This window comes from Moesziomyces antarcticus, assembly GCF_000747765.1.
Source record: "Moesziomyces antarcticus DNA, scaffold: scaffold_v10001, strain JCM 10317, whole genome shotgun sequence".
NCBI lineage: Eukaryota > Fungi > Basidiomycota > Ustilaginomycetes > Ustilaginales > Ustilaginaceae > Moesziomyces > Moesziomyces antarcticus.
In genome coordinates this window covers 145,672-172,644 of record NW_014639009.1, presented here as the reverse complement: position 1 = coordinate 172,644, position 26,973 = coordinate 145,672, and the positions used below count along the sequence as shown (strand labels likewise).

Below are 26,973 nucleotides of genomic sequence, written 5' to 3'. Positions count from 1 at the left end.
GGGAGCGAAAACCTGCGTCGACCGAGCAGCAAAGCGGTGGGGTCGAGTTGGTGCGGCGAATGAGGCGGCGGCGCTTGGAAAGATGCGGAGAGCCTAGGAGAGACGGAAGTATGGGCGGAGGTGGTGGTGTAGAAGGGGATGTGCCGATTGCGCCGAGTCGGACGACGACGATGCGTGAACCGAACGGGGGCCGCGGATTAGAAGAAAGCGCAATCGACGATGAGAGAGCCGATGGCGGGATGGGTCAAGGCGCGCCTGCTTGACTCGATCGGAGGGCGGTAGTTGATGATGCGCCTGAGAGCAAGCTAGAACGAAGAGATACGAGAGAGTGGAGCGAAATGACGAATACGACGACGACCGGATGCGAGGAGGTTGGAGAGGGCAGGTCGGAACGGCTGGAGCGACTCGAGGTGCATATTTCAGCTTGCTTGTGATTCGCACGCGGCGAAGGGGGCGCTGTTAACACCGCCAGCCTGCATAAGTTAGCCAAGGCCGGCAACGACGGAATTTTTTCCCTCCTCGTCCCGGATGGGAGCCGCCGCCAGAGCCATACAACCCAACCCAACTTCCGAATCGGCACTAACTCACTCGACAAGCGAGGCTCAATTTTGGCAAAAAAGCTCAAAGCCAGGCCGAAGCGCTTTTTTGGATGCGCGGAAGCTTCTCGTGGCGGATCGACGCCGTGCGGCTGACTGCGCGGATGGCAGCTCGACGAGAGCGGACGATGGCTGCTGTTTCTCGCCGAAATCCTGCCGATGCCGATCCTCAGTCAGGCAGCCAGGCAGGCTCAAAGCGGGGTGAGTGTGCTCGTGGACAGGGTGCAAGGGCGCGTCTTCTTCCAGCTTAGCCGTCTTGCAGCAGATCAGCCTCGTAAAATCCGGAGCTCGTCCGTGGAGCGCTGCAAGATGCACCACCTGCAGTTCCTCGCTGCCCACCGTGCCCACAGTCCCACCAACCAAAGCCATCTTTACGCATGGCTCGCCGTGACTAATTCGTCACGGCTCTGAAAGCCAGCGTCGACGAAGAGGCTTCCGATAAGACGCTCGTAATCGAGAATTGCGTAGCGAGTGTGACACCGCTGAACCAGGCTCAGGTGCTGCTCGTGGGTTGCGCGAGATACTGCACAGCCTACAAAGCTTACAAGTGGGCTGCAGTTGCCGTGGGCGGTCAATCGGACCCACCAGCCCACGTCGCAAATTGCCTCTTTTTCGGGACGACTGACGTGATTTTAGCGCCGAGCGATTCGGCAGGCGCCCGTCCGCTTCACCGACACCAGCATCGATTGCCTCAAATCCCTTGCTCGAGCCGGTCAGCCCGAGATGAAGGCGGTCTTTCTTCGTCATTTGGGGCTGGGATGACACGATGCTTCCTCGCAAGACCACATGATATCGCGAGTGCAATCCGGACGGTAGTGGGAAGGAAGCAGCCATCGGGTTCCCGATGACTCGATCTTGGACATGTGTAGCTCATGTTAGAACGCCTGAGAGAACAGCCTGCATCAACTATGCTTATGTGTCGATTTGTAATCTTCACTCGTTCCTTACCCGATCACAAAATAGGCACAGCACCGAGGCAGCAGCGCACCGACCATCAGTCGAGTCTCCAGCTCACCCGCGTCAGGCTGGAGGTGTGTGTGTCTCGTAGCTAAATCGCAGCGCGGGCCCACCAAAGGGTGTTGAGCTGGAAGGTCCACCTGCCCGCCGCATTCCCGCGTGCGTTGGCTGGCTGGCTGGCTGGCTGGCTGGCCAGTGTTGGGCACGCGTTGACCAGCGCGCTCACTCCGCACGATCCAATCGACACACACTCTTCTTACCTTCTCCACTGCCGTCTCACTACATACTCCATCTCGCCTGCCTTCGACATCGTGGCCCGCCTGCACTAGCTTCCGTCCACATCAGGAGCCTGGTCCTATTGCGGCGTCTGCCTACCCTGCCATCATGTCGTTCAAGAAGGACGAGGAGGTCGGCTCTACCGGCTTCTACCAGGACAAGACTTCGGTCATCCAGGAAGCTCGTGTCTTCAACGAGACCCCCATCAGTCCTCGAAAATGCCGCATCCTCCTCACAAAGGTCATCTACCTCCTCTACATGGGCGAGTCCTTCAGCCGACAGGAGGCCACCACCCTCTTCTTCGGCGCCACCAAGCTCTTCCAGCACAAGGACCCTGCGCTCAGACAGATGGTCTATCTCGCCATCAAGGAGCTCTGCCCCTTCGCCGACGACGTCATCATGGTCACTGCCTCCATCATGAAGGATATGCAGCCCAACGTAGAGGTCATCTACCGCCCCAACGCCATCCGTGGCCTCAGCCGAGTCGTCGACCCTTCCATGGTCCAAGGTCTCGAGCGATTCTTCAAGTCTGCCATCGTCGACAAGAACACCTCCATCAGCTCCGCCGCCCTTGTTTCCGCCTACCAGCTCCAGATCGCCGCCAGAGACGTCGTCCGCAGGTGGGGCAACGAGGCTCAGGAAGCCATCAACTCCAAGAGCTCGTCTGGCGCCAGCTTCTCCAGTGGCTTTGCCGGCGCTGGCAGCTACCTCGGCTTCTCCGGCTACGGCTCGTCGCAGGCCCAGTCTCAAAGCAACTACCAGGCCGTCGCCAGCAGCAGCTACATCACCCAGTACCATGCCCTCGGTCTTCTCTACCTCATTCGTCAGGGCGACCGCATGGCCGTCACCAAGCTTGTGCAGCAGCTCGGCGGCGGCCGCGGCGGAGCATCCAGCGGCCAGGGTAGCGTCCTCAGGAGTCCCTACGCCATTTGCATGCTCGTCCGCTACGCCGCCAAGGTCGCCGAGGAGGACCCCAACTTGCGCGCACCCATGATGGAGCTCCTCGAAGGCTGGCTCCGACACAAGAGCGACATGGTCAACTACGAAGCCGCGCGCGTCATCTGTGAGATGAAGAACGTCTCCACCCAGGATCTCTACCGCCCGATCGCCGTTCTGCAGCTCTTCCTCTCGAGCCCCAAGTCGACGCTCAAGTTCGCCGCCATCCGCACCCTCGCCAAGCTCGCGCAGACGCAGCCCGCTGCCGTACAGACGTGCAACGTGGACATGGAGAACCTCATCACCGACACCAACAGGAGCATCGCTACCTATGCCATCACCACCCTGCTCAAGACCGGCAACGAGGCTTCCGTCGACCGTCTCATGAAGCAGATCAGCGGCTTCATGTCCGAGATCAGCGACGAGTTCAAGGTGATCGTCGTCGACGCCATCCGCAGCTTGTGCCTCAAGTTCCCGTCCAAGCAGACCGTCATGCTCAGCTTCCTTGCCGGCGTCCTCCGCGACGAGGGCGGCTTCGAGTACAAGCGCGCCGTGGTCGAGGCCATCTTTGACATGATCAAGTTCATCGGCGACTGCAAGGAGACCGCGCTCGCGCACCTCTGCGAGTTCATCGAGGACTGCGAATTCACCAAGCTCAGCGTGCGCATCTTGCATCTGCTCGGCGTCGAGGGTCCCAAGATGCCCCAGCCCCACAAGTACATCCGCTACATCTACAACCGCGTCATCCTCGAGAACGCCATCGTGCGCGCCGCTGCCGTCAGCTCGCTCGCCAAATTCGGTATCGCCGACAAGTCGCTCAACGCGAGGATCAAGGTGCTGCTCGAGCGATGCCTTGACGACGTCGACGACGAGGTGCGCGACCGTGCCGCCATGTACTTGCGCGTCCTGCGCGAGTCGAGACTCGCCGCCAAGGTCGTCAACGACGAGTCGAGCTACAAGCTCACGGCGCTCGAGTCGGCTTTGCAGTCGTACGTCTCGGACCCCTCGTCTTCGACGAGCGGATTCGACATCACCAAAATCCCCCGCGTCACGCGCGAGGAGGCGCGCCAAGAGGCGCTGCGGGCCAAGAGCGAGGCTACAGCCAGCGTGGCGATGGCTGCCGACAGCTCGCAAAGCGTGCACGCCAACTCGAACAAGGGTGCTTCGACATCCAAGGTGACGTCTTCGGGCGACTCGGAAAGCCTGTACGCCCAGCAGCTTGCGGCGGTGCCGCAGTTTGCCGAGTACGGGCCGGTGCTCAAGAGCTCGTCCAAGGCTGTTGAGCTCACCGAGTCCGAGACCGAGTATGTGGTGAGCGCGGTCAAGCATGTCTTTGCCGAGCACGTGGTGATTCAGTACAACGTCACCAACACGCTGCCGGATACCGTGCTGGAGAACGTGGCGGTGGTGGTGGGTGGAGCTGCCGAGGCTGGCTTGCATGAGGATTTCATCGTCACAGTGCCTGCGCTGTCGGCGCAAAACCCGAGCGGCACAGTCTACGTCTCGTTCACACGCGAAGGAGGCGCGACGGACTACGCGCAGGCTACGCTGTCCAACACGCTGCGCTTTGTGTCGAAGGAGGTGGACCCGTCGTCGGGCGAGCCCGAGGAGGAGGGATACGACGACGAATACCAGACCGAAGAGCTCGAGCTCGGCGTCGCGGACTACGTCAAGCCGGTGTACGCCAACTTTAGCGAGGAGTGGGACAAGCTCGCGTCGGCGCCGTCGGCGACCGAGACGTTTGCGCTTACTGCACTCGACGGCCTCAAGACGGCGTGCGATACGCTGATCGAGCTGATGGGCATGATGCCACTGGGAGGCACCGAGTCGCCATCGTCGACGTCGGTGCATACGCTCACCCTGTCGGGAGCCGTGGCGAACCCGGGCAAGCCCGTCAAGGCGCTGGCTCGTTGCAGGATGACGTTTGCCTCGGGCCAGGGTGTGACGATGGAGCTGTCGGTGCGCGCCGACTCGGACGAAGCGTGCCAGCTCATCATGAGCGCCATCGCATAAAGCGCCTGATTGCTGCGTCGCTTGGCTCACGTTGTTCCACTCATCCCTTCCCCTACACCTTGCCCCTTTCCCCCATTTGCCAAATCGTGAACTTGTTCCACAAACCGCTTGCATGCACGTGTGTGCTTGAACTGAGCGCGCAAGTGGGATATCAGTAGAGAATTGTGGAAGTCTGTCGACGAGCCAGGGCACGTTCTTCCTCGCGTCGTTTGAAGGCAGCAACCTTTTTGGCGAGGCCTGGGTCGGGTTTGAGTGAGCTTCTCGAGACGGCGGCGGTGCACGCGGAAGCGGGGCATTTGTTGTTGCCTGCCTCGACGTAGTTTTGAATGGCTGCGCGCGAGTACGAGTGGGTGCAATTCGAACTGACATCCCAAGCAAAGAGAAACCAGTCAGCGTCCAGAACTCATGGGTCGGGATGAGGGAGAAGGGCACGTACTTTGTGAGTGGGTCTTCGAGGAGGTTTGCCGAGAGTGGACAGCGGAAATTTTGAGTCTGACCACCAGCGACGATTTCGTCGTCCGAGTCGTCTTCGTCGCCGTTTTCAGAGGGGATGAGGTCTCGAACGGGAGGCATGGCGCCTTCTTCACGCGCGACCCAAACGGCATTCTTGAAGTTGTGAAAGTCGGTATTCTTGGCATACTTGCGCCGAGACGTCTGCTTGTTGTACGTGTCGAGATGCGCTTGCACCTCGTCCTTGTATCGCTTCGCCGGATCATCCTATCCATGTAATGATGCAGAGATGGTCAGAAGACAGTGTAAGAGAGGAGACAAGAATGGAGGCTGCTTACGAGGGAGAGGCCTGATTGGAGGTCCTGTGTGATTTCTTCGAGCACCCGTCGTCGGATGGCCTTCTCGGCCTGCACATCGATGAGCTCGCGCAGATCGAGTTCGGCCTGTTGCAGCTCGGCACATTCATCGTGTGTTCGGAATGCCTCTGCGACTTGTTCGGCGGTATCGTTGAGCAGCTCGATGCAGCGTCGAATGTTTTGGTCCTGATTTCGGAGCTCGGTCATGAGGTTCTTCAAGTTGGGCACCTGCTCTCGACTGAGAGGATGAGGCCGCAGGTCGACATCAAAGTTGAAGGCATCATCGCCGTTTGTCGAACGACTTGGACCAGCGGCAGGAGCAGCTGCGTCTGTTCGCGAAGTCTGCGTGCGTCTTTGTGATGAGGGCCTGACATCCTGATCGGAAACCGCCTCGTCCTCGTCTTCGCTGTCGTTGATGCGACGACGGCGTGTGGAGCGCGACATGCCGTTAGAATTGAAGCTTTGCAAGTTGACGGGAGTTGGTCTTGCGGCACAAGATGTAGGGGCGAGGATGACGACGGCTTCAAGGGGAAGATGGCGATCTGGTGTTGCGTTTCCTGCGCAGCAACAAAGTGCGGGAGGGCCAAGTGTTGCTCTTGGGACCCTTGGCTGAGCCCAAGCCGCACGCAGCGAATCTCCACCTGGACCTTCCTCCCAAACGGACCAGCAGCAGCAGGCGGTCTCAAGCCGTCTGAATTTACAGCAGTCACGCCCGCCTCTGGGCTGCCGAGGCCGGATTTTCGCGCGACGCGTTGAGTGGTCCGAAGTTCCGACTGAAGGCGCGAGCGCAGAGCTCTAACAGCCACATAGTCGAGCGTCGAGAGGAGAAACAGGCACTGGAGCACAGGAAACGAGTCCAAAATTTCACGGCGAGGTTGACCAAAAAAGTAAAAAAAGTGGTCTCGGACCAGAAAAAATTTCGATACTCCACGGCGAGTTTGACGGCTGCATTCCGCTTTCCGCAACTTCTCTCCATCTCGCGTCGGCGGCCTGGCTCAGTCTGCGAGAAGCTTGGAGGACATCAAGCGAGTCGCGACACTGATCGCCTCGTCGCCTCCTACCTTATCCTACTTCTCCGTTGCCTTGACGCCCTTGGTGCTGCTCTCACCGTGGACGCTGCATCGACACACAACCCGGCTCCTTCGACCACATACCCGCAAGAGACGCTGCGATTCGAGGTCGTCGCGGCGGTTTCTAGCATTCATCACACAAGCTCCATCCACCACCACACTCCACCACCCTAGCATCGTCTCGACGGTCCAACAAGCACCATGAAGTACATCGTCGTCAGCGGAGGTGTCATCTCGGGCATCGGCAAGGGCGTCATCGCCTCGTCCACCGGCCTGCTCCTCAAGACGCTCGGCCTCCGTGTCACCGCCATCAAGGTCGACCCTTACATGAACATCGATGCCGGTACCATGTCGCCTACTGAGCACGGTGAGGTCTACGTCCTCGACGACGGCGGAGAGGCCGATCTCGACCTGGGCAACTACGAGCGCTACCTCGACGTCACCCTCAGCCGCGACAACAACATCACCACCGGAAAGATCTACAGGGAGGTCATCGAGAAGGAGCGCAAGGGCGACTACCTCGGTAAGACCGTCCAGATCGTGCCCCACCTCACCAACGCCATCCAGGACTGGATCGAGCGCGTCGCTCAGCGTCCCGTCGACGGCAGCGGAGAGTCGCCCGAGGTCTGCATCATCGAGCTCGGCGGTACCGTCGGTGACATCGAGTCCGCCCCCTTCGTCGAGGCCATGCGTCAGTTCCAGTTCCGCGTGGGCCACGACAACTTTGCCCTCATCCACGTCAGTCTCGTCCCCGTCATCGGCGGCGAGCAGAAGACCAAGCCCACCCAGGCCGCCATCCGCGACCTGCGCGGCCTCGGTCTCGTGCCCGACATGATTGCCGCCCGCTGCCCCGTCCCGCTCGAGCCCGCCGTCATCAACAAGCTCTCCATGTTCTGCCACGTCGGCCCCGAGCAGGTCATGGCCGTGCACGACGTTTCGTCCACCTACCACGTGCCCTTGCTCCTCGAGGAGCAAGGCATGGTTCGCTTCTTCCAGAAGCGTCTCGGCCTCGACGTCAACGGCAGCATCCCACGCCCCATGAAGGAGCAGGGCCGCGAGCTCAGGACGCGCTGGCGCGACCTCACCGTCGGCCACGACCGCATGATCGACAAGGTCGAGATCGTCCTCGTCGGCAAGTACACCTCGCTGCACGACTCCTACATGTCCGTCGTCAAGTCGCTCGAGCACGCCGCACTTCGCTGCCACCGCAAGCTTGAGCTCAAGTGGGTCGAGTCCAGCGACCTCGAGCCTGCCGCAGAGAGCGACAACCCCGTCAAGTACCACCAGGCCTGGCAGGCGCTCTGCTCCGCCAAAGGTATCCTCGTCCCCGGTGGCTTCGGCACCCGTGGCACTGAGGGCATGATCAGCGCCGCCCGCTGGGCGCGAGAGAAGAAGGTGCCCTACCTCGGTATCTGCCTCGGTTTCCAGATCGCCGTCATCGAGTACGTGCGCAACGTGCTTGGCATCGAGACCGCCGGCTCGGCTGAGCTCGACGCCAACTGCAAGGATCCCGTCATCATCTACATGCCCGAGATCAGCAAGACCCACCTCGGCGGCACCATGCGTCTCGGTCTCCGACCTTCCATCTTTCAGAAGGGCACCGAGGAGTGGAGCAAGATCCACCAGCTCTACGGCGGCCAGCCCGTCGTATGGGAGCGTCACCGCCACCGATACGAGGTCAACCCCGAGTACGTGGAGCGCATCGAGAGTGCTGCCTCCAACCCCTCGCTCGCCGCCAAGGCCGCGCCTCAGAAGATCCCGGCCACTTCGCCGCCGCTTCCCTCGTTCACCTCGCCGCGGCTCGGCTACCCGTCTGAGGCCGAGGCCGAGCCGGCGGGCATCGACGAGCTCAAGTTTGTCGGCAGGGACGAGAAGGGCGAGCGTATGCAGATCGCCGAGCTGCGCAACCACCCGTACTTTGTCGGCATGCAGGCGCATCCCGAGTTCTGCTCGCGTCCCCTCAACCCTTCGCCGCCGTTCCTCGGCTTCATCGCCGCCTCGGCAGGTCTGCTCGACGAGCAGCTGGCCGTGCAGAAGAACTACGTCCCGCCCCACCCCAAGAGCCACATGATCTCCGAGTCCGAGATGATCAAGCGCAGGGACGCCGGCGAGACCGACGACAAGCCCGCCACTACTCCTCCTGGCGCCGCTACGCCTACCCGCAGCCTCAGCCTCAACAAGGGCACCTCCAAACCCGACCTCGCCGTCGCTGCACGCATCGCCGCTGCCGAGAAGGCCAACAGCGCCGCCGCCGCCGATGCGTAAACGCCCGGAATTCTCCTCATCACTTCAACCTTTCTCCTTTCGTGCATATTCCCCCCATTCTAGACATGTTTTCTCCAACCGTGCCACGGTTCCTTTCCGCTACATCTGTATTCTCGCAATCGTAACACCATTCAAAAGGCGTCATTACTGGAGTGTTGAGAGGACTGCCCTTCCTTGTGTCATCTCGGATGGGTCAGGATAACGGCCATTCGACCAGACAGAGCCTTCCGGCTATGAACCGTTGATCCGGGCGCCCTTCTTAATCTCGAAGAATTGTTGAGCACGGTCTAGCGTACGTGGTGGTGATGCGGAGGCGCGGAGTTGGATTCGGCTCGGCTAGCGAGATGCGCGGTCCAGGGTCCAGAGCGAGGCCGAGGGCCAAGGCGTCCAACAGCGCCGACGCGACCAGCGGGATCAATTTTAGGATTTTTTTAGCCCTGCAGAGCGGCAGTGCGTCAGAGGGGCGGGCTGGGCCCTGCATATGAAAGCAAAAATGAGCTGTTGCGTGGATTGCGTCAACTCGACCACCTCAACCGCCTGCAAATGCAGTCCGTTGGTTCGCACTTGTCATTGCGCCTCAGATGGATAGACCTGCGGCAGGCTGTACAGGCACAGTAGCTTCGCAGGCTCCCGCGACGTGAGCTGGTGACGCAGCTAGGAAGCTAGATGCGCCGTGTGCGTCACAAAAAGCACATCCCGCAGGCGGGACGATACGTCGCTGCTCTGAGACCAGCAGATCACGATGCAGGGTCGTGCGAGCTGCTAACGATGAGACTGCGGGTCAAATCTCGCTGGTCCATGAAGCCGCCAGCCTGCAACGGGGCGTTGTCCTGGATCAAGCAGAATCTATTCGGCAGCAGCCCGTGAGCTAGCTCGCAATCGTGCAGCCACCCGTGCACGCCCATGTGGGCGTTGGCTGCGTTGGCTCCCCTCAGTCTTCTAAGTGATGCGGTCAGGCCGGATGAGTCAGGCCACATGAAGCAGCAACGTCAGGGCTTCCTGCACGTATGTCGATTGAGACTTCATGGACCGGGTCCCTCCTCTTGCCCACTTCGGCCTTGTGGGGCGTGCCAGCGCAGAAGCACAGTAGCGTTGCACCCCTGTCGCCTCGGGCGAAGCTCAATTCATACAAAAGCAAATCGAAGATCCGTGCTGGCTTTGATGCCATGTCCGTGTCAGTGTCCTTTTCTCTCTACCGTCTGTCTCTGCTGTCTCTAACTGCTCCTTCGAAGCCCGGCGCTTCTGGTTCCGCTCCTTTTCCTCGTTCCGCACTCATCACCACTAACACCACCACCTTCAAAGATTGGGCCGGCCCCGATTCCCTCAACACACTCTTTACCACCTCAGTCGAGCATCTATTCTTCGGACTTCCTCTAATTGTACATTCAAGAGCCTTTAGTCCAGCAACAGCATTTCAGGATAGATCAAAATGGCTCAAGCATCTCTGGCAGCTCAGATGGCTCGTCACGCGTCCACACTGAAGAAGCACCAAGGACTGCCATTCAGCTCGAACAGGTCGAGCGTGTGGTACGACGACGACAGCCAGTCTGGAGCCGAGAGCGAAGACGATGGTGATGCCGACAGCTTGACCAGCGCCGAGAGCGTCGAGTCGGGCGCAGACACCCTTACGACGCCCGAGTCGTCGCCTCCGCATTACCGACATGCAGTTTTGCACGGCACCGAGCCTCCGCGGGGTCCGGCTGTGGGAGGCTTTGATTCTGACGGCAACTGGGCCTGGTCGAGAGCATGGCCATCCGATGGCCCTGAAGTCGATGACAACGAGGAGGAAGCATCGCAGGTGACCTTGCCCATCAAGCCGGTGCTCAATCGGCATGACCGTACACAGATTGCCATGACGGGCAAAATCAGCCGGCTAGCTCCGACCGGCGGAGCGCTGACGATCGAATCCTCGGATCGCGACATTCAAGACCACTGTGACTTGGAAGAGGCGATGGAAGAGGAGGATGATCCGTACGATGTGGTCGGCTTCACGTACTATCCTCCCCGCTCTGCATCGGCGGCTGATGTGTCGGGTGAAGGGCACAGCATCGTGATGCCAGTGCGTATCCGGCTCGAATACGACTCGTCCAGCGACGAAAGCGATGGCAGTGTCGTCACCACTTCTTCCAGCGGCAGCGACTCGGATGCTCGTCGTAGAGCCAGCTTCAACATGCTCCAGCGGCTCGGGCGCAACGTCAAGATCCCTGAGCGCCACGCCTCCGCCATGCGACTCGGCCAGGGTGTGCCCCGAAGACCGCCTTCGCTCGACGAGATTTCTCACCGCGTAGCAGGGGTGGGATCCAGCTCGTACGGCCGACGGACGCCCCCCACCAGTGCCGTGCCACACGCACGGTCGGTCAGCTGTCCATCGCCAATCCTCGTGCAGCGCGCCCAGTTTGGCGAGGTCGAAGTCATGGTCACCCCGCCGACACCACAGATGGCGACGGAAAAGATTCTGGGCGTCGTGCTCAAGAGCCCCAACATGCCCTCTTCGGCCTTCGCGACCGATGCCCTTGGCAACCTCGCCGCCCCGGCTTTCGACGTGGCTCCGGGTCGGCAGATCATGCTAGAGGACCGCCAGCGCCAGGCCAAGCTGTGGCTAGAGGCATTCAAGGCTCAGCAGCAGGAGCCCCAGGGGCTGAACCTCAAGGTAGGCACCGGATCCGTCGCTCCTCCTGTTGCTGATGACACCCAGGCCGCTGCTACGTTCGCTTCCAGCAGCCCAACGCGGTGCAAGAGCCCGTCGTACCCGAGCCTTTCGCTCGGCAGTGACACCAATGCGCCGATGCAGCAGCGAAGCGGTGGCCCACCTATCCCGCCCCGCCGGCGCAGCTTCGCGCGCAAGATCAGCGACACTTCATCCGCCGCCGTGCCCTGTCAAGCTGGCACATCCGACAGCTCTGTTGAAGGATCCGAGCCCATCCAGCCTGTCCAGGTGGCTGCCTCTGACGCTTCGACGACTCCACGCACGGCGTCGCTGCCAGCGATGCGTCCGACGTACGCCGCGCCTCGTCGCTCTCTGGTGGCCAGACTGAGCCTTCGCAGATCTAGCAACGAGATGCGGGAGGAGCGAGGTTCGCTGCAGGTTCCCCGCAAGCCGGTCCCCGCTGTCTAAGAGTGCTCCTCCTCGCCACGCGCGCTTTTTTGTCCATTGTTAGTTGCCGCCGATCAATCGACGAGAATGGTTGCGCGCAATTTCTGTCCCTTGTGAGATTACTCCCTGCAGAGTCGCCATCCCAATGGGTTTTTGCAGTTTGTTAGACTGTCTCTTATATACAAGCGAGATTGAGGCTTGCGTCCACGTGAAGCGTGCATTCTGGACCTCGGCCGAGCTTTTCGTCAGTCGGATCCGAAAATTCGAACTCTCAATTGCCGCCCCCTAGAAGTGAGGCAGGCGCCGCACTTGGCTGGTCGGTCGATTCGAAATTGTCAAGCAACTTTTGGCGCAGCACGCCAGCAGTGTCCGGGCACTCGCTACGGACAGGGCAGCAGACCGGCAGCAGGGCGCCTAGTTGCGCGCGGGTGGGCGAAGGCAGTGAGTGAGCGCCAGCCTCGAGTTGGTCTTCGCCATCAGCCCGCCATCTTCCCTACCTTCAAGCCATCGCCCAATTCTTTCAATATGGAGTCTACTAAGGTCCCCGTCAAGCTCGCTCGCGTAAGCATCATCGCCCAGAGCACATCACATTCGGTGCCATTCGACCAGCACACATCGACACCTTCAGCCCAGCAGCAGCAGTAGGAGAAGCAGCATTCGACACGCAGTAGCAGCAGCAGCAGCATCCAGCATCCAGCATCCAGCATCCAGCATCCAGCATCAGCACCGACACATATAGCACTATCATCCGCTACTTCGCCGACCATTCTGGTGCCGGCGTTTGCCCCACTGTGACGGACAGTCCGACGCTGCGCATTCACGTAGACTTGCGATGGAAACGACCAGGAGACATGACAAAGTTCGGTCGTCCGGGACTTCTGCGACCACATTCGACATCGAAAGCGGACCATGATCACAGTCAGCGACAGTGCCTTCTCGGAGACGGAACGGACAAGTGCGTGATTCGGCACCGTGTTGGACGCTCCTTGCGGAATGTATGGCCCAAGTACAGGTCAGCGTCATTTCTGTCAACGCGGCCCAGGATCGTCGAGCATGTCCACCAATCTTCTGGCCTTCCAATGTGCGGCCCGTCTCGACTGTGTTGTTGTCCTCATCGATGTTGGGATGGGCGTGCGGATCTCCAATCATCTTCGCGCAATGCACACTTCACGGCCAACATCAGATGCACGCGATTCACCTGCCAATCTCATGCGACAACGAAGAGGGCTCACACCAACAAGGCGAATGATCACAGCCAACCCCTCAGCACCCGACATCAGGGCGCAAGAAGGAGGATCACCATCCCTATATTCAAAACACGACCCGACACCTTTCGACTACATGACTGCCACCAGTCGGATTGCTGCTTCGCTTCTCGACATGCTGCCGTGGGGAAGGACGATGTGCCGCTCTTCGACCGAGCTCGTTACAAAAGTTGCAGTCTGACTCACACGAATTTGTTTCCCGCTTGTTCATACTTGGCTACAACAGGTTACTAAGGTCCTCGGCCGTACCGGCTCGCGCGGTGGTATCATCCAGGTCCGCGTCGAGTTCATGGACGAGACCCGCCGATCGATCATCCGCAACGTCAAGGGCCCCGTCAAGGTCGACGACATCCTTGCCCTCCTCGAGTCCGAGCGTGAGGCCCGACGACTCCGATAAACGGCTTGCATCCGGTTGCGCCCTTAGTCTCGCCCTGATGCAACCATGTCTCGACGTACGCTAGTCTCGCATCTCTAGGTCGGAACTCCACCTCGGTGTTGATACGGCGAGCGTTTCCGACAGTGCGATTCCCCCAAAAAGACTCGCACACATCAGGCGGCAAAGGCAAGGTGCAACAGCAAGCTCCAGTTTGTTTGGCAGTCCGATTTGGTCATCCCAGAATCCTGTTGCATTCCTCTTGCGATCTCGTCCTATCTCCTTCTCAACACTTCATTATTCTTCCGCCCTGGGATCGCGGCGGATGCAGCAGGTTCGTGTACAATCAGCAACCTCTCACCGCACACATTCCATCACGCACGTTCCATACATCCGCTCGCACTTGTGTCGACAGGTTCATGCCCTGTCGGCTCACGCAATCCAAAAGCTATCTCCCTCGCGGGAGATGATTCTGATTCAAACCAACCCGCGTGCAGAACTACATGCGTCTTTCGTGCAGCAGGACCGATATGAAGCACGATGATTGTGATTGTGAACGATTTTGGTTTGAGTTCGAGGGTGCCTGTTGCTCAGTGCCTGGCGAGGAGCTTTTGGATACCACGGATGATGAGGTTGTGGTCGTCCTCCTGCTTGAGGCCTGAGACGACGATGATGCCGACGGGGCCAGCGGTCATGCCCTTGATGCGGATGGGGAATCCACCGCCGTGCGCGGCATACTCGGGTCCAAGGCCGTCGAGATCCTTGCCTTTGAGCAGGCGCGTGCGTCCAACAAGGTAGCTGGAGAGACCGAACCTCCTGACCGTGTTAGCCTTCCTTGCGACCCAGTCCCAGTTGTCTGCAGCAACCTTGCGCGGGTTGCCTACCGCGCACGAGAAGAGCGTGTGGCCGGAGAAGAGCGAGATGGAGATGACGATACCATTCTGGCTTGGGTTGTAGTACTCGAGAAAGTCGGTGCGGATGAGCGAGCCCAGCTCGAATGCAGTGTCGTTGGTCAGCTCGGGAAGGACACACGAAGCCTCCTGACCCTCGATGTCGGCGATCTGCTGGCGCAGGATCTCCTGCTGTTCTGGAGTGACGACACTCATCTTGAAGCTGCGAGGAAGAAACCGTGGAGCGTGAAGAAAGGGTCAGTGTCGTCTCGAGAAAGAGCTGAATCTTGCACCGTGTTTAAGTGGAGTGTGCTGGATCTGAATCTTCTTGGCGTGGACCTCGGACTTTTCCCGATGTGACGGATCGGGACTTGATTCTTCAAGCTCAAACCCGCACTCGGACCCGGCGACTGGACTTGGCCCAGCGGACGCCACGCCCCGACGCCATGCTCTATCTCGGATGATGCGCAGCCTTTTGACCGTGCGATGCAGGCGGGAATTGTAGAGCTCAGTCACGGCGAGCCTGATCAAGGCAAAGGCGCTCTATCTGGAGGCTGGCTGTCGGTGCGCGACAGGGGGCTCATGCTTGCGTTCTGAGGTGTCCGGGCTATCGTGTTGCCGAGCGATATAGCACCAGAGGTAACAACAAGCCGGGTGACGGAGCTTGGCTTGACCGACATCGAGGAGGTGTCCAACAGTGAGCGATGAAGCATCTGTGGCGGCAGCGATACCATACATTCGTGGACTGGGTGATGATCTTCAGAGTGTCTCGGCAGTGTCGGAGAAAGTCGACCACGCGCGAAAAGGCAGCCTCGTGCGCGTCCGCCGATCTGGCAACCGCTGCTGTGAAAATTGCACTACCCGTGATGCGGTGTCGATTCATCAAGCATCGACGAGACATTTTTGCACAGAAGGGCAGTCGGTATAGTGCGGAACACGATGCAGCATTCTGTTCGGAACAGCCGACAGCATCGCTTTTGTTGAGCATCAGCCAGAGAAGGGGAGGGGGAGAGGAGCAGGATACTAGATATCAGATCGAGACCCCGATAACACGGTGCCGTCTGAGGCTCACCGAGCTAGCCCGAAGTCCGCTCGGTGGCTCTGGAACACACTCTCTCTCCAGCCACTGCTCGGTCACCCACGCTCACCTGCACGCACACATCCGCACGCACGCACGCACGCACGCACACACACACACACACACACACACGCGCCCACCTGTGCGGTGCTTCTTGGATTCAATCGCCCGCAGCCACCTCACAGATACGCGCAGCTGCACCGGCCAGCTGCCGCCCCGACTTGGCCATCCGGATTGAGCTCGCAGCCCAGCCAGGCTCGAGCAGCGCTGCACCTTTGGCTTCGAAACACACACACACACACACAAACAGGGACCTTGCCCGCCCAAGTGCCCCTCCTCGCCCACGCGCCTGTAAATTTCCGCCCCCCCCTCCCTACACCTTAATCGCCCTTTTTGAATCCTCTGGCCGCTGCTGTGGCTTTTCGCCTGGAGGTCGCCGCCCGCCTCGCCGCCCCCTCGCCGCCGCCCCCGCGCGCGCGTTGGCTCGAGCCGCAAGCTCTGTCGCTCGTCTGGGCCGCCTGGCCGCCTGGCCGCTGCCTCGCCCCTCTTTCTCGTGCCCGCGCTGTGCCTGCGCTTGCTCTTTGCACTTTCCGCCCGGCGTTGAATCTGTCACTCTTTTGACTTTGCTCGCCTTCACCATCACCGACCACCATCAGCGCTGCCGTGCATTCTCACTACGCCTCGCATCTGTCATAGATCGCACGTCGTGCCCATCGCATCGTCCGCCTCTACGACGCTTTCCCCGCACTTCGTTTTCTCTCGCGTCACCTCTGCCGTAGAGGTGCTCCTTTCGCTGCCTTCCCAGCCTCGTCTCTCCGCCCAGTCTGGATCGGCAACGCACGCGCCTCTTTGCATCTCTCTCGCCGTTGCATTCCCACTTCAACGCTCTCTCTTACGCGCTCGTAGGAAACTCAGCTCGCGTGGCCTCACTCGACCCAACTCCTCAGCACCGTCGCCGCTCCGAGCTTCACGCACACGTCGCCCCTTTTCCGACACAGATCATTGTCGTCGGCTTCTCCGAACAGTCGCTCTGCCTTGCAGCTCGAACCGCGTCACATCATCTCGAGGTCACCCGCGCCGCCTACATTCGCGCCCAAAGTTTGCCTACCCAAGGCTATCATAGTGCTTGAACCTCGCTACAACTAGACGCCAACATGCAGACCATCAAGTGCGTGGTCGTCGGTGACGGTGCCGTCGGAAAGACGTGCCTGCTCATCTCGTATACAACCAACGCCTTCCCTGTACGTATCCGGATCCCGCCATCGGCAAGCTGGTGACACACCCGAAACTGACGCGTTCTTGCTGCTGCTACCACTTGCTTGTGCTGCTCAACAGGGCGAGTACATCCCCACAGTGTTTGACAACTACTCGGCAAACGTCATGGTCGACGGTAAGCCGGTATCGCTCGGACTGTGGGATACGGCGGGTCAGGAGGACTACGACCGTTTAAGACCACTCAGCTACCCGCAGACCGACGTGTTCCTCATCTGCTTTTCGCTCGTCAGCCCACCGTCGTTTGAAAACGTGCGCACCAAGTGGTGGCCCGAGATTGCGCACCACGCGCCCAACATCCCCACCATCCTGGTCGGCACCAAGCTCGATCTGCGCGAGGACCCAGAGACGATCGCCAAGCTGCGCGACCGTCGCATGCAGCCCATCACATATGCACAGGGCAACCAGATGGCGCGCGACATCCACGCCACCAAGTACCTCGAGTGCTCGGCGCTCACCCAAAAGGGCCTCAAGGGCGTCTTTGACGAGGCCATCCGCTCCGTCCTCGCCCCAGCACCCGTGAAGTCCAAGAAGAAGAACAACTGCACCATCCTCTAGGCTCTCCCCTCGATCGCACAGCCGTGTCAGTCCATGCCGTGCGGGTAGCATCAAGGCGCGTAAAAAAGCTCCTTTCTCGCGCTTGACGACCCGTCGCATCTAGACATCCATCCCCGCATTCCCACCTCTCCCCCTGCGCGGCGCGGTCGTGAGGCTAGGCACCGTGCGCGGCGGTGACATGATCCCAATGCCCGCATCGTCTGGCTTCACTTACGCGCTGTTCACAACTTCATCTCCCCTGGTTTCGTCTCTTGTGTTGGTACTTCAAGGTTTTCTTTCTTTCGCTCTTCACCGCATCGCATCGCAGCGTGTGCGGTTGTGTGTGTGTGTGTGTGTGTCGAAAAGTGCGGTGACTGGGATTGTAGGATTGCTAGATGGAGGCTATGCTGTGTGTTGTATTCATGCAGATGGCTTCAGAAGGGTTTTGAGCGCGGTGATGGTGCGACCGAGCATGATGCCTCCGCCCTTGGTGAGGCCGTGCACCGCCTCGTCTTCGGACGGCGCAGAGTCTGCGCCCGGCGTGGCGTTCATGAGCGCCTCGGCGCGCTCAACGATCTTGCGCAGGTTCGCCGCCTTGTGGTAGAAGAGCTCCAGCTCGGTCGCGAATCCCTCCGGAGGCTGTTCCAGCGCCTTCCTCACAAAGCCGCGCGACAGGATGTAGGCCTTTTCGTTGTACAACCTGCTGTTGACCTTGCTCTCGTCCTTGCCCTTAAGCTTTTCGTACGCCGGCTCGGTGAAATACGGCTCCCTCACCAGCACCAACGCCTGAATGCTGACAAACACCTGGAGCAGCGAACTCTTGCTAGGCGTCCAGTTCTCCTCGGCCACGCCCGACCACGTGCCGAGCACGGACAGGCACACCTTGCCATCCTCGTACAGATTCGGCGACACGCGGCCGTGGCCGTTGGTCCACGAATGGAAGTGGGCAACGGGCGGCTTGGTGGGGAACTCCTCGGTGAGCTGGAAATCCAGCAGGAACGGTGCGTTTTCGTACGGCGTGCCCTCGGACCCGATGATGAGGACGCGTAAGAGGTCGCTGCGGTCCTCGTAGGCGCGCACGAGGATCGTCTCGGGCAGCGACGTCTGGAGCACCTTCATCTCCTTCTGCAGCCGCTTGAAGAAGGTCGCGCCCGGCGCCGACGCCGGCGGCTTCGAGTAGAAGGCGTGCGAGGTGGGTGCACTCTCGAGCACGCTGAACTGGCTCCACTCTCGATCGCTGCTGGCAGCCGCCAATTCGGATGGCGCCGAAGGCTCGCCCGACGAAGCCTCGGTGGACGCGATGGCTTCCAGAGCGGAGGAGGTGGCCTTTGACGTGCCAGCATCGCCATTCTGAGTCTTTGTTGTGGCAGGAACGGATCGGAGTTCGGACGATGCGTCGACGTGTGCCGCTTCGGCAGCATCCTCGTCAGCCTCAGCGTCGTCGAGGTGGATCTCGGCTACTTCGAGCGCGCCGTTGGAGCCGTCATCCATGTCCTCCCAGTCGTCGCCGGTGTTGGCGACCACCTCGCCGTCCTGGTCCATCCACATGGCCTCCTCGGCCGAATCGTAGTCGTCGTCGTAGTAGCCGTCATCTTCCTCCATGCCGTCCCAAGGATCGACAACATCGATCATTCCGTCGTCGTCTTCGTGCTCGTGCTCGTGCATGCCAAAGCCGGTGTCGGAGAGGATCTGAAGCCGCTCCAACTTTTCGGTCACCTGCTTGCCGCAGGGCAGTCGGATCTGGCAGGAGCCGTCGAGCAAGAGCTCCTCGACGGTACCGTACCAGTCGATCTCGGTGGCTTCTGTGCCATAGCGGATTTCCTGGGCCGACGTGCCCTGGTTAGGCACGATGTTCATCTCGGCGTTCATGAGGTCGTTCTGAAGGTCCATGTCGGAGTAGTCGGGACGCGGGTCGCCGACAGTAGGAAGGAAGGGTCCGGAGAAGCCTGTGGATCGGCCAGAGATCATGACGGCGTCGCCGCGGTGGAGGCTGAAGACGCTGTGGTCTGGACCCTGGACGTCGATTTCGAGCGAGGGCACCAACTCGACTTCGGCGGGCTCGGAGAAGGGCTTTCGCAGCTCGGCGGTGCGCTCGAGCGGGTCCATCTTTTGAACCACGCGGGGTACGCTGCCGTGTTCGTCCGACTTCCAGTAGACCCAGTCGCCGGGCCAGGACTCGTGCTCGTCGAGGTTGAGGTGTGGGACCATGTCGACCGCCTTCTCCTTGGTGCGCGAGCCGTCTTGCCACATGACTTCGAGCTCGGTGCATGTCTCCATGACGAGCATGGCGTCGATGGCGAGGCGCTCGCGGCCGTGGTGGGTGTATTTTGCGCCGTGCTGATCCTTGAGCTGCTGGTTGCGGAAGACGACGCGATCGCCGATCTCGTGGTTGCGCTGCGAGAAGGCCTTGACGAGCGTGAGCTTGCTGAAATCTGTGCAGAGCGCCGGTGGCTTGGGTCGTTTTGCCTGTTGGTCCGGGGTGAGCTTCTGGTTGAGGGCGAGCCAGTTGACGTAGAAGACGGTCTGCTTGATGTCGACGATAGAGGCGGATTTGAGGCCGAGACGGGCGAGGTTGATGCCGAGGTGATCGGATTTCATGAGCTCCTCGGGGATCTTGCCGAGGAGCAGACGGCCACCGAGCTCGCAGACGCGGATGAGCCGATCGTTGTCTGAATTGGCGACGAGCCCCTCTTCGACCATGCCATCGATCTCGCCGATCCAATCGTCTGCGATGACGTGGTCGCCGTGGTTGACGAGGTTGCCCTTGACCACGTCGTCTGCGGGCACCATGTGGTCGATCTCCTCGCGGCTGAAGAGATGCTGCAGTTTGAGCGTGGTGGAGAGGGAGGTGACCACACCGGCGGCGGCATCGCCGAGGGAGCGTTTGCAATTGGAGCCTACGGCAAAGATGCGGTCGATGAGATTGAGAGTGGAGCCAAGCACGATCTCGCGATGGCCGGAGGGCATCCAGAGGATGCCGTACTCGTTCTCCTTGAGGGCACGGTCGAGGCCAATCTGGTTGAAAGTGGTGGGGTCCTGGTCGAGCTCGTCATGGTAGCATCTTGATACCATGCCAATCTTGTGCTCATCGTCGCTGCCCACCTTGCGCGAGACGACATCGGCCTTGTAGAAGCGAAGAGAGCCCGAGGCTGTGGCTGTGGCCATGGCTGAGAGTGCTCTTACCGAGCTGGGGGGTTCTCGAGGGTGTATGGAGAAGATGCAGCTGGAGGTGAGGGATGCCGTGAGGAGGGAATGAGGTAGGAGATGTCAGCCGCTGATCTTGAAGATTTGAGAGAACGAAGGGGAGGCGACCAAATTGAATGAATGCACGGTGAAAGTGGAGAGACCCACCTTGACTGATCGGATTGGGTGCGTCAAGGCTCGACCTCGAGTGGGCGTGGCGCTGTCGAACGATTGCAAAGGCACGGCTTTGCCGGCACAAGAGGTTGTTGGCAAGGAGCGAGTGGGAGTGCGTGTGAGTGTGGGAAAGAATGGGAGCGCCGATGTGACCAGGGCGAGGAAGGATTGATTGTGTTGGATTCGAGTCGTGCGCGAGTCGTGCGCAAATCGGTGAAATGCAACAGTCAACTTCTTGCGCTGTGGCGCCGCCAACTTTGCAGGATGAGAGAGTGGAGTAGTGATTAGCGCTGCAGCACACAGGCTGGCGCTTGGGGCTTCTGCTGCTGCGCTTTCAGGAGCCCAAAAAATTAGACTCGACGCGCGCGAGAGTAAAGTGTGTGCTATGACGGCGTAACATCAACACATTTTTTCGAAGCTCGCTCGCACGGTTCCACGCAGCGAGCAGCCCGCTTCGCCTAGACCCTTCGGCAGGGGGTTGAGACTCCACATGCAACACCACCTGCGAGCAGCACACGCCTTTTATCATCATCATCATCAAGATCCTTCTGCATCTCATCCGAACCTGACTCCGTCCGCACCACAACTTTAGGGTCATGCGGTAAGCGCTGCCCGCCTCACATCGGCCTGCGCTTCCGAGCCCGTGACCAACCACAATGCTGCCACAAACGCCTCCTGCGGCCTTTGCGAGGCCAAGCCAGGTCATCCTAGGCTCCGTAGCACACCATGAGGCACCCTCTCCATCTGCAGCGCAGAAGCTCGAGCGCACAGCCTCACTGCCTCGAGATCACATTGCCATCCTTGCAGGTCGACAAGCGCGCGACAGCCTTACTGCGCAGGCTAGCTTCGATCAAGTCTGCATCCTCTCCAGGGACCAGCGCTTTGACCAGGCCCTTCCCTTCTGGGATGCCTTTTCCGGATCACAGGACTTCGATCGATGCATCAGCTGCATTGCCATCGGACTCTCCGCAGACCAAGACCACATCCTGCTCGCCGCTGCCATGGACCACCGCATCGCAGTGTGGTACGCACCGGCAACCGCTTCGTCATCTTCGCGCAGGTGGAAGGTACACTCCACCCTCACAGTCCAGGAAGGCGTCGTCACTACGCTTGATATTGTCAACGGCCAGCTTTTGTCAGGCTCGACGTCCAGCCTGGTGCTGTGGCGACTCGACTCGTCCGACATTCCCATCTGGAGACGCTTCTGGACTCGCTCCGTCCCTGCACCAATCGCTCTTGCAAGATTCTCCCCCGATGCTACCAGCATCGCTGCCATCGCCAAAGGCGGTCAGAACATCCTCATCTGGCAGCATCAGCCACGCTCAACAAGGCCTCCAGTCCTTCAGCAGCGCCTTTATCATGCGCGCTCTGTCAACACCTTCGTCTGGAGGCAGCCGCCAGAACCAAACAGTCAGACCGATGTGCTCATATCCTACGCCTCTGACGGCGTGGCTCGTATCTGGGCACCCGTCATCGACGAGCCAACCCAGCTCCGACTATGGTGCAGCGTCGAAGGCTCGACCAATGCCGCGGCTGCGAATCACGACAGTCAAGACGGTTTCGAGAGCTTCTACTTGGATCCGTACATCCTGTCAGCCGCACTGCGACTCAACCTCAGCATCCTGCAGCGTGAGATGCAGATGATCGACCTCGGCCTTGGCAGCTCGGCTCAGCTCGACGCTCACAAAGCAGAGATGGACATGGACCTCAGAAGAACTCGTATCCATCGCCTCGAGCAGCTAGCTAGCGAGACTCCGGATATGCTGGTATCATTCGACGCCGACGGCTTCATGACCCTGACAGCTGTAGCCAACATCGATCGACGACCGCCCACTCTCCTGCAGGCCTTTACCGTCCTGCGCATCCCCTCTGCACTTCCAGCAAATCTCGGCACAGTCTGCATGGCCAAATTGCTTCCTCTCCACGTGGCTCCGGATTCAGCCAGCGACGCTCCCATGTTGACTTTGCATCTCCAATTCAAGGGCGGACAATCGCTCACCTATGCCATCAATCCAGCAACGTTCTTCGATGGTCGAGGATCGGGCATCACTCTCGACACTTGCCATCCCTGTGCGCCGCCAGCCTCGCTCAACGCCTCTCCCAACCAGAGGCGCACGCATGCCAGCCGCATCGAGAGGCTTACAAGATCAGCGGATGGCAATCATCTCGTCAGCTCGTCTAGGGCTAAATCCATCAGTTGGAACCTGGATGCATCGACATCTCAGCTTCAATTCAATGACACGGTCCAAGATGCAGCGAAGGTGGCGTCCTCATCCGATGCCTTGCTCACAGCTTACCTCCTCGCGAACGGATCTGGAAAGGTCCGAAGCGCAACAGACGGCGCCGAGGTCCAATTCGCGTGCCAGCCAGACGTACAATTGCTAGTCCTGGGCTCCCTCGATGGGGATGACATTCTGATCGCGACGTCTGATATCGGCGTTATACATTCTTGGAAGATTGAATCGTCTCGAGACTTGCGTCTTGGACCGAAGCACGAGTCTCGCTTATTTGGAGAAGACGCACCGACTCGGCGTCTTGCTGTCGTACAATCAGCAGCGGATTCGTCCAGCCAGCAAACCAACTTGGCTCTTGTCTCGAGCGATACGTCGGGTCTCATCGAGGTCCGGACGGCTCAGGCGGACACCACCACCGGGCTTCGTTGGGTCGTCAAGGCGTCCTTCTCCCAAGCATCTCTTCCTCCGAAACTCATCAGCTGCAGCTCAGACGGACTCATTGCGCTGCTCTACTGCGATGACCAAGAAGTCCAAACGCTCGTCATTCTCAATCCCAAGACCGCATCGTTCAACTCTGGCCAGGAGTACCGCCATTGCTTTGAATCGGCGGAGAGGATCATCGCGTTGGACTGGTCGCCATCGACGAGATCCACCGGTGCGCTCGCAGTGGTCTTCGAACACCACGTCCGTGTCCTCTGCCCAGGCCGAATTTCCATGTTCGACGAGCTCGACGAGGGCATGCGAACATCATGGCACGAGCTTGTTCGGTTGGACCTGCGCAGCTGCACGCCAAGCTCAATTCGCGCAGCTTGCTGGCTCAATTCGGAACAACTCGTTGTCGCTTCTGGCTCGGTGCTCTACGTCAACGGGCCTTGGATCAACTCGAGCATACAGGAGACGGCCAAGCAAGAGACGAAGCACCTTGCCGAGCTTTTAGCAGAGGTTGGCGGACCCGTCGTCCAGTACCACCCCGCCTTCCTGCTCCAGTGTGCACAGTGGGGCAAGATGTCTGTTGCCAAGGCCATTATCGGCAACCTTGAGAAGGCCGCTTTAGCGTGCAACAAAGACGAAGTCGCCGAGACCTGGGGCTACGAGGAAATTCCGATCCACCAGGTGCTGCAAAATGATGCCTCAGGAGCTGCAAGCAAGGCCGCGGTGGCGGACAAACACGTAGATCGACAAACTCACGTCTTTGACGACGATAACGACTTTGACGCTCAAGCCGACGAAGATCCGTTCGCGGCTGCACGCATCGAAAAGCTGGTGCAGGTACTCCAGAACATCCGCCCACCTCATCTGACTCCGGCCGATCTCGACGCGCTCGTGAGCATCGTCAAGACGATCGGCGAGACGGTCCGAGAGCACAGGACTCTGGACGCATCGGGCGTTCGATACTTCATCGCCTTGCGGCACATGACCAACGGCCGAGCAACCCCCAAGCCCGATGGTACGGCCTCACAGACCGGTCTTGGATACCGCGACTTCTCTTGGGCGCTGCACAGCGAGAATCAAGAGACGCTGCTGGCTTGCGTGGAGCAAGCGTATGGCAACAAGCTGGATTGGTCTGCCGCGCGGGCGACGGGCATCTTTGCATGGCTCAAGAATTCGCAGCTTGTGCGCACCCAAGCGGAAGCGGTGGCGCGCGCGCAGTTCATGTCGAGCGAGGACCGCGATCCAGTCAAGTGCTCGCTGCTCTACTACGCGCTTGGCAAGCACAAGGTGGTTCAGGGCCTGTGGCGGCAAGCGGTGTGGCATCCGGAGCAAAAGAAGATGCTCACTTTCCTCGCAAAGGACTTTGACGAAGAACGATGGCGCACTGCGGCGCAGAAGAACGCCTTTGCGCTGCTCAGTCAGAGGAGGTACGAATTTGCCGCGTCTTTCTTCATGCTGGGCGACAGCTTGAGGGATGCGGTGAATGTGTGCGTGCGAAATATGGACGATCTGGCCTTGGCGATCGCGCTGGCCAGGATCAAGGAAGGAGGAGACGAGGGGCCGGTCTTCAGGGAGCTGCTGCAGACGAGGGTGTTGCCATTGGCATTCGAGCGCGGTGATCGCTGGATGGGTAGTTGGGCGTTCTGGATGCTCAAGCGGCGCGATCTGGCGGTGCGAATCATCGTGACGCCGTTGCGGGATTTGCTCGCCGATCCGGGCGTTGCGAGCCTAGTCAAGGCCGGTACGACGTGTGGGGACGACAACCACAACGACCCTGCGCTGGCACTGCTGTTTGCGCAGCTGCGCTCCAAGTCGCTGCAGACCATCAAGGGGCTGTACGACATTCCGGAGAAGAAGATCTTCGACTTTGTGCTCACCACCAACACGGCGCTGTGTCGTATGGGGTGTCATTCGCTGGGGCTGAGTCTGCTGCGCAACTGGCAGTTCGAACCGCCGAGCGTTACGAGTGCCTCGACGCTCTTCCACCGCGTCTCGAAGCACGATCTGCATACGCTGTCGCGAGTGGATGAGGCCATGCTCGAAAGCACCGATGCCGCGCCGGGGCAGGCCGAAAACTCGACACTGCACAGACGCACTTCGCAGACCACAATGTCTCCTCCAAGCAGTCCAAGGATGGCAAGGCGACGCAGCAGCTTACTACAGCGCAGATCGAGCATCATCAACGATCTGGACATTGCCAGTGTGCAATCGGCGCAGACCGACACGGCGGGCAAACTTGGCAACGGCCTCGGGGTGGTCAATGGCGACCAACCGCGGAGCGAAGAGCCGGTGGATACAAACACCGCCCGCGAACCAACGAGCGATGCTGCAGCGAATAAGGACAAGCCCAAGAAGCAGGGCATCAGCATCTTCAAGAGCGCTGCGGCGAGCAACAGTCAACAGGGAGCTCAGGAGTTTGACTTTGGCAGTTTCGGCTTCTAGCCCTCTCGCAATAGATCCTCGTGACAGCATGAGCACATTCTGCCGGTCAGTGTGTGGAAAGTTGAAGGCGTCGTATTTTGCGCACGCAACAGTCGGACGATACAGCGTAATTTCCGGAACGAGGGCGACAGAGGCTACAGAGCGAGCATGTTGTTCGAGGCGGACAAGAGATGCCGCCCGACGGCTACGAGGGCATGGGAGTCTGTGGGCGAAGAGATTTAGTTGGCTGAATGAAAGGAGAGCAAAAAGCAAATGCAGATGAGGGAGTTAGAATGCGTCGGGTTGAACGAAGCGCAACGAAGCCTGGTTGGTGGATGCTTACCTTCGGGCGACTTGGCAATGTAGTCGATGGCTTGTTGCACGGTGGTGATGTTGTCGGCCTCCTCGTCGGGGATCTCCTGTGGAAGCGGGGCGAAGGGGATGTGAAAGTTTGGTAAGCAGAGTGGTGGGCAAGAGCGATAGAGCGGGGGAGAAATACGCACGATCGAGAACTCTTCCTCGATGGCCATGACGACCTCAACGGCGTCGAGCGAATCCAAGCCGAGGTCAGTGGTGAACGAGGCAGTGGTCGCGACCTGTCAAGTTTGCACAATATTGCCAAAGCAGATTGGAGGATGTCAGTACACTCTGCACGCTTTCCATTATGCAGCCTGCGAAAGCGGCGATCCAGATCCACACGCCTGTCGCGAATGTCGCAACGAGAGGAGTGCAGCTGGCGCGTGCGCGGCAAGACTGCAACAGCGGCGGAAAGGGGCGGGTACGCACCTTGCTGGGGTCGACCTTCTCGAAGGTCTTGAGCACGTCGACGATGCGCGACTCGATGTCGGACTTGGAGAGGCCAGCCGACGCAGCGTAGAAGCGCACGGGGGTGAAGCGCGGGGCGACGGCAGCAGCGCGGGCGACAGGCGCAGCACGGGCGAGGGCCAGAGGAGCGCGGGCGCGCACGAGCGAGGCAGCAGCAGTTCGGAGGGCGGCGACCATTGTGACTATGTGGTGAGATGCTTCGAGACGAAGGTGAGTAGAAGGTGTGCGGGTGTGGTGATGGTGGTGGAGGGGATCGCGATCCGAACGGCGATGGCG

At 60.0% G+C, this 26,973-nt stretch overlaps 10 protein-coding genes across 10 annotated transcripts; 6 read left to right on the top strand and 4 right to left on the bottom strand.

The window, feature by feature from the left end:
- Nucleotides 1–724: 724 nt before the first annotated feature.
- PAN0_001d0066 (coatomer subunit gamma) lies at nt 725–4,778 on the top strand (the record flags this gene model as incomplete). The annotated part of the gene is made up of 5 exons (XM_014803686.1): nt 725–797; nt 1,011–1,102; nt 1,233–1,308; nt 1,560–1,627; nt 1,899–4,778. 5 exons carry the CDS (start codon nt 725–727, stop codon nt 4,776–4,778), a joined length of 3,189 nt encoding a protein of 1,062 aa, XP_014659172.1.
- A 151-nt stretch (nt 4,779–4,929) lies between these two features.
- PAN0_001c0065 (uncharacterized protein) lies at nt 4,930–6,028 on the bottom strand (the record flags this gene model as incomplete). The annotated part of the gene is made up of 3 exons (XM_014803685.1): nt 4,930–5,140; nt 5,215–5,495; nt 5,567–6,028. The coding sequence occupies 3 exons, from the start codon at nt 6,026–6,028 to the stop codon at nt 4,930–4,932; spliced, it is 954 nt and encodes a 317-aa protein (XP_014659171.1).
- An 827-nt stretch (nt 6,029–6,855) lies between these two features.
- PAN0_001d0064 (CTP synthase) lies at nt 6,856–8,919 on the top strand (the record flags this gene model as incomplete). The annotated part of the gene is made up of 1 exon (XM_014803684.1): nt 6,856–8,919. The coding sequence occupies one exon, from the start codon at nt 6,856–6,858 to the stop codon at nt 8,917–8,919; it is 2,064 nt and encodes a 687-aa protein (XP_014659170.1).
- Nucleotides 8,920–10,348: 1,429 nt separating this feature from the next.
- On the top strand, nt 10,349–12,034 carry PAN0_001d0063 (uncharacterized protein; the record flags this gene model as incomplete). Its single annotated transcript, XM_014803683.1, has 1 exon — nt 10,349–12,034. One exon carries the CDS (start codon nt 10,349–10,351, stop codon nt 12,032–12,034), a length of 1,686 nt encoding a protein of 561 aa, XP_014659169.1.
- Nucleotides 12,035–12,538: 504 nt separating this feature from the next.
- Nucleotides 12,539–13,753, top strand: PAN0_001d0062 (40S ribosomal protein S28; the record flags this gene model as incomplete). Its single annotated transcript, XM_014803682.1, has 5 exons — nt 12,539–12,654; nt 12,753–12,877; nt 13,026–13,438; nt 13,505–13,652; nt 13,740–13,753. 5 exons carry the CDS (start codon nt 12,539–12,541, stop codon nt 13,751–13,753), a joined length of 816 nt encoding a protein of 271 aa, XP_014659168.1.
- A 488-nt stretch (nt 13,754–14,241) lies between these two features.
- Nucleotides 14,242–14,757, bottom strand: PAN0_001c0061 (DUF336 domain-containing protein; the record flags this gene model as incomplete). The annotated part of the gene is made up of 1 exon (XM_014803681.1): nt 14,242–14,757. One exon carries the CDS (start codon nt 14,755–14,757, stop codon nt 14,242–14,244), a length of 516 nt encoding a protein of 171 aa, XP_014659167.1.
- Nucleotides 14,758–16,773: 2,016 nt separating this feature from the next.
- Nucleotides 16,774–17,449, top strand: PAN0_001d0060 (RAS-like C3 botulinum toxin substrate 1; the record flags this gene model as incomplete). The annotated part of the gene is made up of 2 exons (XM_014803680.1): nt 16,774–16,860; nt 16,955–17,449. The coding sequence occupies 2 exons, from the start codon at nt 16,774–16,776 to the stop codon at nt 17,447–17,449; spliced, it is 582 nt and encodes a 193-aa protein (XP_014659166.1).
- A 399-nt stretch (nt 17,450–17,848) lies between these two features.
- PAN0_001c0059 (isocitrate lyase) lies at nt 17,849–20,593 on the bottom strand (the record flags this gene model as incomplete). The annotated part of the gene is made up of 1 exon (XM_014803679.1): nt 17,849–20,593. One exon carries the CDS (start codon nt 20,591–20,593, stop codon nt 17,849–17,851), a length of 2,745 nt encoding a protein of 914 aa, XP_014659165.1.
- An 848-nt stretch (nt 20,594–21,441) lies between these two features.
- PAN0_001d0058 (wd repeat protein) lies at nt 21,442–25,893 on the top strand (the record flags this gene model as incomplete). Its single annotated transcript, XM_014803678.1, has 1 exon — nt 21,442–25,893. One exon carries the CDS (start codon nt 21,442–21,444, stop codon nt 25,891–25,893), a length of 4,452 nt encoding a protein of 1,483 aa, XP_014659164.1.
- Nucleotides 25,894–26,111: 218 nt separating this feature from the next.
- PAN0_001c0057 (acyl- carrier protein) lies at nt 26,112–26,874 on the bottom strand (the record flags this gene model as incomplete). Its single annotated transcript, XM_014803677.1, has 4 exons — nt 26,112–26,119; nt 26,216–26,291; nt 26,376–26,468; nt 26,659–26,874. The coding sequence occupies 4 exons, from the start codon at nt 26,872–26,874 to the stop codon at nt 26,112–26,114; spliced, it is 393 nt and encodes a 130-aa protein (XP_014659163.1).
- Nucleotides 26,875–26,973: the final 99 nt, after the last annotated feature.